Genomic DNA, 16,408 nt, shown 5'->3' with positions numbered 1-16,408 from the left:
TTAGATGGATGGGCCGAGACCAACGGCATGAGGTTCAACAAGAACAAGTGCCGGATCTTACACTTCAGCCACAACAACCCCATGCAGCTCTACAGGCTGGGGGAAGAGTGGTTAGAAAGCGGCCCGGTGGAAAGAGACCTGGGGGTGCTGATCGACAGCCGGCTAAACATGAGCCAGCAGTGTGCCCAGGTGGCCAAGAAGGCCAATGGCATCCTGGCCTCTATTAGGAATAGTGTAGCCAGCCGGTCTAGGGAAGTGATCGTCCCTCTGTACTCGGCACTGGTGAGGCCGCATCTTGAGTACTGTGTCCGGTTCTGGGCCCCACACTTCAAGAAAGATGTTGAGGTGTTGGAGCGAGTCCAGAGGAGGGCGACCAAGCTGGTGAAGGGTCTGGAGGGTCTGTCCTACGAGGAATGGCTGATGGCGCTGGGGTTGTTTAGCCTGGAGAAGAGGAGGCTCCGAGGTGACCTTATTGCAGTCTACAACTACCTGAAGGGAGGTTGTAGTGAAGTGGGAGTTGGCCTCTTCTCCCGGGCAACTAGCGATAGGACAAGAGGGCACAGCCTCAAGCTTCGCCAGGGGAGGCTCAGGTTGGACGTCAGGAAGAATTTCTTTACAGAAAGGGTTATTAGACATTGGAATGGGCTGCCCAGGGAGGTGGTGGAATCACCATCCCTGGATGTGTTTAAGAAAAGACTGGACATAGCACTTAGTGCCATGGTCTAGTTGACAGGGTGGTGTCAGGGCAATGGTTGGACTCGATGATCCCTGAGGTCTCTTCCAACCTGGTTGATTCTGTGTGATTCTGTGACACTTCCCATACCTTGTGACTTCCCTGGGAATGTGGCCTAACAGTTGAGAAATGCTACTCAGTATTATTACTTTTTATAGCTTCTTAAATTATAGATCTTTGCTTTTCATAATTTATTTTGTATGCCTATTTTCTCATTTTGATCATGAAGTAAGGACATCAGTTATCTGTGTCAATGACTAATGTGATCCGTTTCACTTACATTTCATGTAGAATGTTTTGCTTTCTGTTTTTCTGTGCTGTACCAGAAGTGTTAATTTTAACAATGCCCCCCTGCCTTCCACTCTTCCACACCATGTGAGTCACTATTACATGTTTTGTAATGTTCAATCCACACTTTTCAGCGAGATAAATGTTAGCTCTAAGTTGCTGTAACAGCATCTCTTTCAGTTCTTTGGACTGGTAAGGTAAGAGAATTATGAAAACATTTGGTAGAATCAAAGAATCGGAGATTTTTCTAGTTAACTATTATAAGAAGGAAAAAGTTGTTGAAAACTAATCTGATAGCAAAAATGTTATTAAACATGGAACTGTACAGAATGATGGGATCTTAGCTAAAATCTGGTACTACAACTAAAAGTAACATTTATTAGCACATACTAGGTGTATTATTAGTTTTTGTTTTTTTTTTTAATAATCATGACATAAGTAGTCATAATAATTATGACTTTTTTTAATAATCGTGTCATGCTTGGGATACTGTTCATCAATATTCATGTACTTATGGTAGGATTACTTAAGGTACAAAATTTTGCTTATAAACATAAATACTAAATTAGTTAAACTTAAGTAAGGTAGGATACTCATGTATTTAATAGTAGAAAATCAATTTAAAATACTTGTGTACAATTTCTTTGTATATTTAAATTTAGGAATTTTTGTTATCCCTTAGTGCTTAAGTTCTATAGTTATGTTACTATGGAGAACAAAGTTATATTACTTTAGTGAAATTAAGTAGATTGTATTGGCTTCATGTCAGTTATCTCCTCTTTGTGAGGCATTTAGAGAGTATGTCCATTACTTAACACACTTTTACTTGTTTTAAGGGTGCTTTTTGTTTTGCTGTGTGAATGACTGCTGTAGATGTTTTGGTGTAAAACAGATGAATGTAATTGCATATTTATACTAAACTATAAACTGAAATGTTGTATATTTTGAAATTTTATTATAGTAACTGATATTACATTTAAATGGCCAAGGTACTTATCTGATTTCTTTTAAACTAAGACTAGCAATAATTAGGTCATCCACTTAAGTGGGCAATATCCCTGAAAAAGATCTCAAACATTGTAATGTTTGCAGTGGAGGAAGAACTAAGAGGAGGGAATTGAAGCAGTTACAGTTCATTTACTAGTACTGCATATGATACTGTTTTCTGTCTCATCTTATGTGTAGAATAGAATGTTTCTGCTTTTGTTATTCTGCCAGATAAAAGCCATGTTAAAATGCAGTGATGTTAAAGGTGCATATCTATAATTTACAGCAGATTTTAGGGATGTTATAAGTTATTCTAAATTCAGCATTATTATTCTAGACTTAAAAATAGCCTTAAAAATCTGGAAAAAATTATAACACAATAAGGAATGTAAATGTATTAAGTACCTGCAAAACTTTACATTTGTCATTTTGTCACATAATTGATACAAAAATATTTAATACTTTCTGTTACCAAATTAAACTGATTTTTAACTCCTTTATTGAACCTTGTTACATTTTGCAGAAATGGATAGAATAGATACTGCTGCTTACCTTATGTTTTGATGTCTTTGCTTTTCAGGTTTTATGCTAGGTACGTAGCAAGTTCTGTATGAAGTACTCCATTTTGTGTGTTAATGTAAAATATCAATTTGTTTTGCTATTTTTGGCAAATGGCTTTTTCGTGGAAGATGATAATTAAAGGTATATAAAATCTGAATTGTTCTTATTTTTCTTTTTATAAGTGACAAGTAAAAATGAGTCATATACAAGGGAGTTTTGTTAATGGAATTTCTGTCATAATTGTCTGACACGTTCTAGAAAGAGGGCACTTATTTTTGCACTACTTGTTCTTTTATCAGTAAAAATACTGATAGTAAATATCAGTAAATATCCTACGTTTTTAAAATCTCACCATGCCTGAAAAGCATGATTGTGTCTTTAATTATACTTTGGAGAAACTTTATACGGCTTTCCATGATAGTTTAGATCTAAAATTGAATTGAGAGAACACACGTTAATTTTTCTTTATGTCGAGTTCATGTCAGTGCCTGCTTTCGTTAACGATTTCTGGAAATTTTATGAAAATGACAATGTACTTGATACTTCATGTATTTATTAATCTTGACAAAACAATTCCTAACATCGCTCCTCCAGGACACTTTGTTCAATGACAGCAAATCCTTGTTAAAGCAGGAAAAGGGATGTTTTCTTGCAACGCCACGTCGCTTCTGCTGCTCTCTGAAGGTGCAAGTGCATTTGGCAGTTTGGCTGTAGTCACGTTAATGCAACTGCATTGAATTGTGGAAGATTAGTTTCAAACAGTGTGTGGTTTTGTGCCAGGTGTCCTAAGTCTGAGCACCATCCCTAATGTGTGATCAAAAGTGACATGTGTGTATACAAGGGGTTAAGTGATAAATCCTGTTAGTTTTGTCAGTTGAGATATATGGAAGATTAATTATCATGAGGAATTTAAACAGAAGGTTTGTGTGTGTGATAATGAAATACAAAAAAAAGTAGCACTAAGTGGATTTCTTTGCTTGAAAGGGAAATGTTTTAATGTTGAAGAAATTTGGGTTATTTCTCTGTAGCAGGCTTAGCGGTGCCAGCAGTTCCTGTTATTTATTCTTCACATGAAAGATCAGTGTTGTGTTAACAGTAAGACACCTCTGTGTCCTCCCAGACACCACATATGCACCACGTGCTGAAGCAGGGACAAGCGTGTGTGTTCAGTTATTGCTCAAAGTAGGTTCAGATTTGTGCTGGAAGGTGTGTTTGTTCTTCTTTCTGTTAACGTTAAATCTGAGTGTCAGAGTGCGATACATTGCAGAGACAGGTTATATTGCAGAATGACTAATTTTGTGCTAACAAGGACTTTTGTCATTTCATTTCTTTTTTCCTAGCCTGAGGAAAGATGTCTGTTGTCAGAGATGGTGATCCATCCTTCCCAGAGAGGGGAGGTTTAGGTTGGATATTAGGAAAAAGTTCTTCACCGAAAGGGTTATCAAACATTGGAACAGGCTGCCCAGGGAAGTGGTGGAGTCACCATCCCTGGAGGTATTTAAAAGGCATGTAGATGTGGTGCTTAGGGACGTGGTTTAGAGGTGGACTTGGCAGTGCCAGGTTAACGGTTGGACTTGATGATCTTAAAGGTCCTTTCCAACCAAAATTATTCTATGATTCTATGTATTTCAACCGTTTGAGTTTTCATGTAGGCTTGAAACTGATCTGCTACTTGACTGTTACCACCTAATGCAGAATCTGAAATAGTGGGGTTTTTGTCAGTAGAGCTCTGAATGTTTTACACCATTATTCCTGTTTTGTCTATACCGAGAGTGAGGCACAGGGAGACATGGGGACATGGAAACCTGCAGCGAAGGTCTGGGTGGAGCTCAGGGAGTTGTCTGCACTGTTCCTTGTGCCTCAAACAGGGTCAGCTGAATCTGAACCGTTTCTGAGAGATGTTTGTCCTCCTTGTTCTTAAAATGTGCTGGTGATGTAGATTCCAGAACGCCTCTGCATGCTTTGCCCCAGTAATTAACAATACTTTTGTGAAAAAAAGCTTTTTCTGATGCCTCATTTACATTTTTTTGGACATACTTTTAGTTCCCTGGGCCTTGTTCTATCTAGCATAACCATGATGTACAGATAACTTTTTTCTTCACTGTGATTCTGTCTTGCATATTGGAAAACATTTGTTGTTATGATTTTCACTTGTTTATTTTCTGGACTAAATTCCAATTTCTTTTGATAATTCTTCTCGTGCTTTCCTAGAATCTCAAACTTTTCGGTGCTGGACTGAGCTGCTGTGCTCAAAAGCAGACACAGTATGTCCCTCCAGTTGGAGTGTGAGCTACAGATCACTGCTCTGGCTATGTATTACCCTATGAGTTGTACATCCAGCTAAGAATAGTTTCATTTATTCCATGTTTATATGTCACTAAGAGAAACTTAGTCTTCTGAATCCCATTCAGGGTTCCTTCCAGAAATCTGTTTGGTTTTACGTGATTCCTTTGTATTTACTTTTCATTTATATTCCCATGGAGAAATACGATTTACCTATGTTGATCTTATACCTTCCTGTGAAGCAATCGATTCAGAGGAATTAATGATAAATGAATTTATGGTCTCATCCAAGAAGGAACTTTCCCCTTTCTAAGCCCCTGCAAAGACTCACAACTTGTTTCCTTACCCCTGCAAGAACAAAAATTTTTGGAATGAAGACTGTTTCTATGAAAAATTTATGAGGAAAAATAGTATTCCAGTGAAAACTCTTTGCAATGTAACTGCGTTATGAGACTTTGAAAACTCTTTGGGCTCTGTGCATCAGCATAAAATTGGAAGAGCAGCAATGTTCTACTTGCGAAGTGCTAAATGAAAGCAGCTGAAAGCAGGCCACATAGGAGTGCTTCCCTCTTCACCTTGGCCATGCTGCCTCCTTCACCATGACCTGGGCAACTCACACCTTTCGTTGCCCCCCAGCCTGAACAAGCTGTGAAATAAGTCTCAGTGAGCTCAGGGTTTTTTTTAACATTTTCCCTTTTTGAAATGTGTTTATGTTTTTAGTCAAAGACCTCCCTCCTTGTTCCCTTCTTCCTCAACTGTATTTTACAGCAGCCGCCTCCTGAGCTGGATGTACTGCAAACTGCCATGGAAAGCTAAAGGACCCCGTTGGTAATCGGGCGAGAGGCAGATCTTTTTTCCCTCATGAACTTTTGCGTCCCCTAATAAAAGGAGCTGTTCTCAGACTCTGAACATGCTCTATAGCAAAGGTTCAGGGTATGCAGAGGTCTTTTTTTTTTTCTGTTGAAAATTATATATATTGATGTCTTCTAAGTGCCTGTTGGTTATTATGTGATTGACCAAGCTAGAGTCACACAGGGACATGAGCTCTAATGTATTTTGAACCACATCTGGAATAGATATTCTTGGGAATCAGTTCATTTAACTGCCTGTCTTTGAACAGTGGGAAGAGGTAGGTGTCTCCTTCATTTATGGGATTTCTTCTGTAGGTGGGACACAAGGACTTGCCAGCAGATACTATCTGCTGTCTCCAGTGAATCTTACGGTTTCAGTGAGTGTGGCATGTGCCAAGAATTCAAGTATGAGTGAACTGGAAAATTTCCGAGGCTAACATAGCCATTTTAGTCTTGGTTTTATCAAAAGCTGATTTGTGGATCAAACAAGAGCAGCTGCTGCATTTGCTTCAAAATCTATCAACAATATTTTCTTCTTTTCTTATTTGGGGATTTCTCCATTCAGCTTCAACTGCTCACTTTACAAAATGTTTGCGCAGATTCTGCTAGGTGTTGTCCTACTTATCACATATTACAAAGCAATAGAATGCAATTTCTTTCGCTGGCCATCCTTGATACACAGGAATAGCAAATTGTAGCACCAGCTACTCTCCTGCATGTGCCAGATGGTGTCTTTGAGAATACACTGTAGAGGCTTCCTACGCACCATCCTGCAGATTAAGAATGTAGGGCCAGCTACTCAACTACTGCAGATCACCAGAGTGCCACTAAACAGATTGTGCAAACCCAGTTTGCGTTAGATGCTATCTGACTCATGGAATAATTAATAAAAATTACTGTAATATACATGTTGGTGCTTCTTTTCAGCTAATTTGCCTTGTCTTCTAAATGTCATAGAAAATGATTATATGGTGCTTGTAGTACAGTTAATATACAGCACTTGAACAGGGAGGAATATTTTCAAGTCATGTTAGAGAAACCATAAAAGCTTTGCAATGCAGATACCATGATACAAATAGTCTAAATATGTAGAAATAATATACAAGATACCGTATATGTGCATCTGAAGTTGCTTTCGAAAAGCACGCTGTGCTTTGGAAACAGTTTTTGCCGCATAGACTGCATGTACCAAGAAAATTTTATATTCTTCTCATTTTAGAAGAACATAACTGGAAAAACTGAAGTAGGCTTAATATCTGTAGCAATGTACAGATATTACATGTTGGAATAGAAGGAACTGACAAGTGGAAGCTGCTGTCATGACAGTTCACCTTAGGGAATGCTTCTTTGAATTGTCGGTATTATTTGTAACAGGCTTCCTTTGAGTGAGTTTGCAGATGGTCGATGTGGTGACTTTGTGATTGAAAATGTATTATAATCGATCCAGCTGTAATTTGTATGTGAGGAGAATTATGTGAATGGTGAAGCAATGAAAGTATTTTCCAGGAAATGTATCAATAAGGAATTGTGTCTTTCATGTCCTTTTCTCAAAAAAAAAAAAAAAGTTAGGAAATTATAGGAGAATTTTTAAAGTTGCATTTTGCATATTAATATTTCAGAGGAAATTTGGGCTGTTTAAACACTATGACAAGACTATGAGTGCCTTTTATATATATATATATTCCTTAAGGTTTTCAGGGGGATCACATTTCTAAGATTTTAGATTTTTTTGAATGCTGTACACTCATGTTCTCTTTTACATGATAGTTTTTCTTGCAGATGCTGCTGAATGTTCTTAAATCCTGTTTCTATTTATGGTACTGTTTTTAAGTCTGACCTGAGTTTTTTTCTTGAGGCCATCCTAAAAATAAAAAAGATAGCTACACATATTAATGTGAATTACACTAGAGGCATTTGTAGTCATGCTGTGTCAAAGCTGGTTTTGCCATGCTTCTAGTGCACTACTTTTGACATGAAAGAATTCAATGTTTCGGCAAGATTTCCGAGCTTATTTGTCCACTTTAAGTAATGCAGCTTTTTTTTTTTTTTGAGAACAGCTATTACAAAAATACACTAGAGGCATATTGACATGTTCATGCAACAGGTAGGAGTAATAATGCATGTGCCTCTCGGTGAGATCTCTGTCTTGCAATTTTAATGGTACCTTTAATGAAGCACTTTATTTGTCTGGAGCGTTTCAAATTACCGTAGCTGTACAGTAGCAAAGTTTGGATGGAGCAGTTCTGCTCTGCTGTGTTACCATTTATTTCCCAAGGAGTGTATGTAATAGAAACTTTCTTAATTTTCTTGAAAATCTCATAGAAAGGAACATGTTATTCTCAGCGAGGAATTTATTTGCGTTTGGCCTGTTGTGTGTGTGATGTGCCTTGCTTTTGGAAAACAGTATTGCAGCAAAGAAGAAAATATTCTGACATTCATATGATCTTACCATATATGAGAACTAATCCTGGGCATGCTAATGACAGTTGTTTAGAAAACAAAACAAAACAAAAAAGCAAACGTGAAATGTTTATTTATAGTTAATCTGATAATCCTAATGCATAGATCGCTCACTTATGTGTGTATGTTATTGCTGTTCATATTGGTGGTTAGGATACAGTAGATTTCTCTGGAAGGGGAAGAAGATTTTGAATGGTTTTTCTGAGTGCCAGATCGAAACATTCAGTTAAGATCCTTGATAAAGTTTTCCTTAGCCACTTTTATGCTTGAAAAATCTTCCTTGAATCTAATATAGTCATTTAATACTGTTTCTATAGTCTTACAAAAATGAATTTTACTTCTAATATACAAAAATTCAACAGTGAACTGAAACCCCTCAGAACCGAGGGGCACTGTTGGTTGCCATCCTTAACTCTGCCCCACATGTACAGCTTCCCTTCTGTCAGGAAAGCTGATGTAGAACTGAAGCTTGTTTTTTAAAATTTTGACTTCTAATTGCAACCAGTGATCACACTGAAAAAAGGTAAATAACCAATTTGAAGATTTCATCGCCTCCTGCTCCTTTCTTACTGCACTTCAGCATCCCAGACATCACCCTCAAGGCTCCAGCTTCAAACCCCATCATCAGTCTTGTCAGATTGTTCTGAAAGCAACCATTTACATACGTGCATACATAAATGTCTCTCCTGACTGCTTGCATTCTCCTTCTCCCCCTTTACTAGTGTTTTTCGCTTGTGTCTGAGAAAGGGACAGGCTTTTCTGGGGGGTATGTGAAGGAGATGGTGTGATGTACGGCAGCAGGAATGGTGCCCCTCCTTCAGTGTGCTCTTTCTGCATGGTGCTTTCCAGTGCTGCCAACATTTGCATACATGTGGTAAAGGTTTTAGTTTAATTATAATCAGGTTATTGCTTTTAAAAATAATAAGGGGATGGTATTCTTAATAAAAATAAGTGGATCTGCTTTGAGTTGTTTTTTGTCATGTGATTGTGGAAGCTGCTTGGTATTGATGTAGTGATACTGCAAGGTTTGCATTTCCTTGATAATTTAATTGTGTGTTATTGTGTCAAAATGTAAGCAGGACTGCAGTTGTCGTTTAAGCAAATAGCAAATTAAATATATCTCTGAACATTAATCTTAGTTTGATGCAAGTACAGTTTTGTGGGTTTTTTAAGTTCATGATTGAAGGGTCTGGACAACGTCTTATGAGGAGCAACTGAGGGAACTTGGGTTGTTTAGCCTGGAGAAAAGAAGGCTCAGGGGAGACCTTATTGCTGTCTACAAATACCTGAAAGGAGGTTGTAGCGAAGAGGGTGCTAGTCTCTTCTCCCGGGTAACAAGCGATAGGATGAGAAGAAACAGCCTTAAGTTGCACCAGGGGAGGTTTAGATTGGATATCAGGAAAAAATTCTTCTCGGAAAGTGTTATCAAGCAGTGGAACAGGCTGCCCAGGAAAGTGGTGGAGTCACCATCCCTGGAGGTATTTAAAAGACGAGTATATGTGGTGCTTAGGGATATTGTTTAGTGGTGGACTTGGTAGTGTTAGGTTAATGGTTGGACTCAATGATCTTAAAGGTCCTTGCCAACCAAGATAATTCTGTGATTCTGTGATTCACAGAAGCATTGGGATATAGGCTGGATCAATGTTTTACAAATTATTAATAACGTGTCTATATTATAATAACTGATGCTGAGAAATCTACTCAACATTGGATAATAAAGAGCAGTCTTGGCATTGATCAGCTTAATGTGAAATGAGAATCAACAACATTTTTTTTCTGGTTTTTGTTGGTTTTTTTTTTGAAGGATGAAGTTGGGCAGAGAAAAAGACAATGGGTAAGATAGGTATAAAAACTTATATGTAAATTAAGTAGTCTAATATAAACTGTGTGTGGAATTCCCTGCTTTTCAGCTATCCAGCTTCAAGGCAGCACATCTTTGTGTCTTTGTTTTATTTTTGGAGATAAGAATAAAAAAATGTGTGAATGGTCAGTATTTAACACTTTCCAAAATTAAATAATGTGTTCTTATCTTTGTGTTTGTTTCAAAGTGACAGATTCTTTGGCCCAGTCTGTAGTCCACCATTTAAGATGGATAATGCAGAAAGATCTTCTTGGCCAAGATGTCTTTCTTATTGGTCCTCCTGGGCCTCTCCGGCGATCTATTGCCATGCAGTATCTGGTAAGTATGTTGGTTTAAATTCTTGGAGACATAGTCATTACCATCAGTTCGTCATTCCTCTACTAGCCAAATTGTAAAAGGTAGTCCTAGAAAATCTTACAGCTAGCTACTTAGGAAGTAAATAAGTTTTTCCATAAATGTGCTTTCCAAAGTTCAATTTTTGTTATAGATGAATAGAAAGTACAGACATTTTAATACATGTTTTTCTGCTTAAACTACAGGGGGGAAAAAAAAGAGTTGGAAAACTGTGTTACCATATGCTATCACAAATGGAGGAACAGTTTGTTCTAGGCATTATGTATGTTAGAAGATTAAGATATCTGCCTACTGTTACAGACAACAAATCGTTTTTGCTTCGTTATATAAAAAAAGAAATGAAGGAAAGGATTTGGGAGAGGAATGTTCTGAGCAACACTTGGGAACAGTTCTTGTGAGTGATTAGGAAGAGTAGATACGTGTATGATCCTCTGTTGGAATGTGGGAAGGACTTGCCTACGTCCATCTGCATGAACCATGTAAGCACCATGTGCAAAATTTCACGTTTAAATCGTCAGTGCCCTTAAATGATCAGGAAGAGGGGATTGTCTGCTCCAAAAGGTGATGTGGGTAGGACTTCATCTGCCGTGAGCTCTATATAGAGTCTAGTTGGGCAGAAGGATCACAAATGGAGGTGTATAAACAATTACCATAAAGATCAGCCATTCCTTTAAAAAACAAAAGATACTAATTCAAAGACTAGCTCTCAGAGGTAAAGCGTACAGGAGAAAGCTGCAAGATTTTGAACTCTGGAAAGGACAGCGAAGATTTCTTAATTCAGCAAAGCAGATATGCTACTTGATAGCTCAATTATTCCTTAAAATAAATGAGAAGAGTTTGGTATAACCTAAAAAGAGGACTTAGGAGACACTTGATATCCAGGCATGGGACATAGAATGTGTCTTGTTATTTATATCACTGTTCATATGCACCTGAGCTATATTAGAAAGGCTGCAGCTTACTGTTTCAATGCCAATTACGTGAAGGCTGGTCTTTGCATGCGAGCTGATACGTGCTGTGGTCCCTTTAATGAAGCTATGTAAGCCTGGAAAACTTTTATCTGCTCTTGCTGAAAGCTACTACTATGTGTTCATACAGAAGGCTAATTGATGAAGAAACCTCTCCTGTATTTCACCTTCTGTTTTTTTTTCCTTTCATTATAAGAAAGTACAGTTGTATCTACCTGCAGCATAAAGGAATTGGTGGCTTTGTAACCAATAGGCACTGAAAAGTGGAAAGGAAATAATTTTCATGGGTTTTTATATCTTTGCTTGATTTTTTTCATACAACTATAGTTTAAAGCTGCCTCTTAGAGAGATCTGTTAAATATTTCATACCTTTAATTGAGGGGTAAGGGCTAAGAGCATTTCGGCATGAATCTGTTTCCTAGCAGAATGCGTGATAACCGAGATATGGAAGAGGCAGGAACATCAGGTATAAATACATGTGGGTTTTTTGTTTAAGATAGAAAATTCTAAGTATATCTCATATTGAATCAAAATAAGCAAAACCATAACCCAAGGGTTCTCATTTTTTAAATAGTATATAATTTTAGAGATGCAGACTGCATCTCATGACATTAAAAGGAAAGAGGATAAGAACAATATAGTTCATCGGTATATGGGCAAACCATGTACAGGTAATTATCACAAATGTGTCACAGTGTAAGTGTTACTGAGCAGCGAGAGTTGAACCTTTTCAATCTTTTACAGAGAACTTTTGATTTTTATTCATGATTTGCAGATGCTGATTGTTTTTCAGAGTCCAGAACCAGAAGATTAACTTACAGGATGTTACAGATGTTCAATGGAAAGAATATATAGCTGGTTATTATGTTTTTAGAACAGGTTTGGGGAAAACAAAAGTTTATTGAGCAGAAATACAAACCATTTTGTTTGAGGCAGAACACACTGTAAACATTTTAAAAATAAGAGAGATTAGATTTTGCTCAGAGTTATTTCAGATCACTGTGCTGCTGCCTAGAGCTCTTTTGTACAATTATATCACTAGGCCTATTGTTAAAGTTCTCTTACTGGGGTTATAGTCTTATTTTTGTAATAACTTCAGACTATTGTCCACAGGAGCTAACAAAGCGGGAGGTGGAATATATTGCACTATCGAGGGACACCACAGAAACTGACCTCAAACAGCGACGAGAGATCCGAGATGGTAGTGCTTTTTATCTTGATCAGGCAAGTTGCAGTCACACACCACCTAATTATTTTTTACAAGTAGTTTGAAGGAAGTCATGGTTTATATGATGAAAAAATAGTATGTGGATTGCAGACTGACTGACATCTTTCTGATGCAGTTAGAAAGTCTCATATAACACTCTTGATCTTGTTATTACCAAAAATGTTATCTTTGCCCAAATCCAAGATTACTCTGTCTCTTAAGAGTACTACGGGTTGATTTAGGCAGGCTATTTTTGATATGCTTCTGTAACAAGGAGTGAGATCCATTCTGTGCAGGTTAGAGAAGCACTTCTCTTGGTGTGTCTCTTACCTAACACTTGTAGCACATTAAATGTATTCCTGAAATGAATCTTCTAGTTTCATTGAAAAAGAGTCTAGTTCATGTATTTTAAGACTGCTCTGTGTTGTGAAACCCAAGCACAGTAAATGGAGATAACTGGGAGATTTGATTTGAAAGCTCGCTGCTGATCTGGACTAAAATAGTGATTTAAACACTCCTGCCATCAGTATTGCCCCAACCCATTAGCTGATTAAGTACAATCATAGAGTGACTTAGATTAGATAAGATTTCTCTTTGTAAGTTATCAACGGCATGTCTCCCTTTTGATTATGCAGGTAAAACATACACTTAATTTAGAACATCTGTTTTCCTAGATACCTAAAATTTGTATACAAGTTAGGTTTCTAATTAAATGCAGTGGGTCAGTTTCTCTATTTTAGTGTGAATTTAAGTGTGTTATCTAAAACAGTTTTCAGTTGCTGATAGTGTACAGGTTAATGATACCACCATGATACGAGTGATTTGTGAGTGGAAGGGGAGATGGGAACAGGAGAGGAAAGAGAACCTAAAAGCCTTGTTCTCTGTTTTAAAGAAACATTTTCCTTGTTTTTTTCTTTTTTTTTTTCTTTTAATTCCCAGTGATCTCTTTTTCAGCCTCCAAACTTTAAAGAAATCTTTAAATGGATTTTCTAGAAACTACGATAATGACTTTGAGCAGTGGAAGATCCTCAGAATGAAGGATAACAACAAATTAAATGGGGTTTTTTTTAGTTACTTCTAGGACTTCAAATTATTTCATGCTTATCCGGAAATATGAATCTTGTGCAATATGAGATAACTTAAAGTACTGTCGTGTGGATTAGGGCTGTAAATGGCTTATCGTTTACCAGAGGATGAGAGCATTTGTGTAGGCTGTGGGGTTAACTCATAAACTCATGTTAGCCCCATGCCTAACTGCTGCTATGGACAGCCTTATCCTCATGCTTGCTACAGGATAGTCAAGGTAATTTACCTCTGGTGTAAGAGCATTAGTTAACTAACATTTGTAAGATCCACTGTATAAGGGACTGTAAGAAGCTCACCAAGATGTGAGATGGTCTGTTAACCCTGTATTTGTCTGAAGACTGTAAGTATGAGGCAGGTCACTTCACTTTGTGCAAGCTATTTTGAGTGATCTCGCTCCAGTAAGAACACTCCAGGAAGATTAGCTTTCTAAGGTAAAGGTCTAAGATTACCTTTCTTCCTCAATCTGTTGGAAATTTTCAGTTAAAAGGTTTTTACTAGAATCCAGCACAGCAGTACTTCACACCAAGGCTTTTCTTTAGCAAGATACCAAAGTACTAAAATCAGTCAGAATTGTGATATCGTTCCTCAGCTCATGTGTTACTCATCACATATATAACCAGTCTATTTAAGCTCTAAAGGGAAAATAAGAAAATAAATCATTGGTATTTAGATGAGCACTTTCAAAATGTTGGAAACATGAAAGATAAATCTCATAGATAGTGATGTTCTAGCTGAAGTTTTCTAACCCTACATTTTAGTTAAAGACACATAAAATATGGTACATGGTTGTGTTTAGAACCATCACAGATCTAATAATAGCTCAATAATAAAAGGGAATAAAGTTTTACAGGTTACACTGGGGTTTGAATTTTAATTAGTACATTTAATGATTTTGAGGTTTGCAGATGACTGTAACAATTCAAAACATTACAGAAGCCAGACACTACTCTCTTTAAACCCCAGAGCATGAACTGTTTCAAGACAGAGAAGACTATCAGTAGGTAGCCTTAACAAAATATTCCCAAAAGAGCTTGGATTGCTCCCATTGCCATAGGTGGGCTAAAGAGAAGGTGAACTCATATGAAGGACTGAAGATATGGTCTATGCTTTTCAGATTTACATAGCATTTCCCTTCCTGTGGGATCTCATGCTTGCTCTTCATGACACCCAAGAGAGGACAGCAAGGCTTGAAAATCTGGTTTCCAGAACATCCATTGTATGAATTCTGTGGGTCAAATAAAACTTAGCTGTTGTTTAAGATAGATGAGGCTTTTTGCATGCAAGTCATAATATAGTAATATAGTTATCTTACACTTTGAATAGTAATAATATACTGTAAAGAAAGCTGGCATCTTGTTACCAGAAATAATTTTAATATAGTGAATCATCAGGTTTGCAGACCCACAAAGGTTTGCAAAGTTCTCTCTGAGTGATTGTTAAGATATTATGGTTGTTTATAGCTCTACATTTAATAGTGACAGATTAAATACTGTAAATTGATATCTCAGGTTTCAAAACATCTGATATATTTTAACATGAAGTTACTGAATGTGATTGCAGTTAGTTATTTAAGATAGATTTGGAAGATAGTGATTTGGAAGCAGTGATTCAAATTCTGTATTGAAATGTGTATTGAAGGGCTAGTGTATCAAATATCCTCGCACGTTAGCATTTCTTATTACTAGAGTGAATCAAATGGAAGAAGATTTGGAGTTAGGAAGTTAGAAGAGACGTCTGACAAGGGGGGGGAAAAAAAGGTTTTATTTACCTCAGTAATGGGTGACCATTAAAATAAAGGTAAACATTGAATTATCAAATTCATTCCCAATTAAAATTGTGTAAAATAAAGGACTTATAATGGGGTAATGGTGAATCATTTGTTTTCATTCAAGTACTGACAGCGGAAAATTCTGTTTTCTTGTCTTTACCTTGGGCCATTAATTTTGGTTTTCAGCTGTTTATTCACTGTTAAAAGCCTCAGAAATGTCATCATTGCTGTTATTGGGACAATTAAGTAACCTCTTAGTTTTATTCTGTAATTTATTGCATGGGTCAATTATGTTCTATATCAAGTAATTAGTTAGTATTACTTTATATTGCTTAAATATTTAAATAACAGCTTCAAGTTTTGCTTTTATTGGTAGAAGAGCTTGTCTTACAGAGTGGTTTTCTGTTTCTATAAGTCTTTGTAGTTGAGCTGTCAACTTGATTGAACCAGTATGGAGATTCTAATATCAGCCTATTGTATTTTCAAAAATTAAGGAATTAGTATTGATATTTTTATGTCCTTTTTTTTTGACATTTCTGATGCAATTTTGCTTTTTATCGTGTGTGTACAGCTGTAAAAGGCACACCTCTGGTTTAAACTCTTACTACAGCCTCCTACGTTATTAATTATTACATCTAAGGAAATCCTACGTTATTTTAATGTAGTGGATGCAATTGGGAGAACAGCTAAGCCGTTTTCTTAGTGCTCGAGAGGTGTATTGCTCCAGGATTGTGCCACAAACCATGTTGACTGGAATGCCCAGTTTTGTTTACCCTGCATCTTCCAGCTTTTGCATTAAACAAGCTTCCCAAACGCAAACCACTTTATTAAGTGTACAGTCTTTTCTGTTCAGGACAATCAAACTAACTGAGGTTGGAAGAAGTAGAAAAATATCGTATGGTTGTGTGCTGAAAAATTATAAATGCAATGTCATGTTTTTGAAGATTTGCAGATTAAGCTGTATCCACTGAGTAAATAAGTATGTATATTGCTGTCATTTC

At 36.9% G+C, this 16,408-nt stretch overlaps 1 protein-coding gene across 5 annotated transcripts in view; it reads left to right on the top strand.

The window, feature by feature from the left end:
• Positions 1-16,408, top strand: part of VWA8 (von Willebrand factor A domain containing 8) — a 225,603-nt gene that overhangs the window by 15,307 nt on the left and 193,888 nt on the right. For all 5 annotated transcript variants that reach the window (XM_068418061.1, XM_068418042.1, XM_068418050.1 and 2 more), the window contains 2 exons: positions 10,212-10,342; positions 12,460-12,570. In XM_068418061.1, coding sequence (XP_068274162.1) covers positions 10,212-10,342; positions 12,460-12,570 — 242 coding nt within the window. The remainder of the gene's footprint in view (positions 1-10,211; positions 10,343-12,459; positions 12,571-16,408) is intronic.

Source organism: Nyctibius grandis, chromosome 2 (assembly GCF_013368605.1).
Source record: "Nyctibius grandis isolate bNycGra1 chromosome 2, bNycGra1.pri, whole genome shotgun sequence".
Classification (NCBI taxonomy): domain Eukaryota; kingdom Metazoa; phylum Chordata; class Aves; order Nyctibiiformes; family Nyctibiidae; genus Nyctibius; species Nyctibius grandis.
This window is presented reverse-complemented; position numbering and strand designations above follow the sequence as displayed.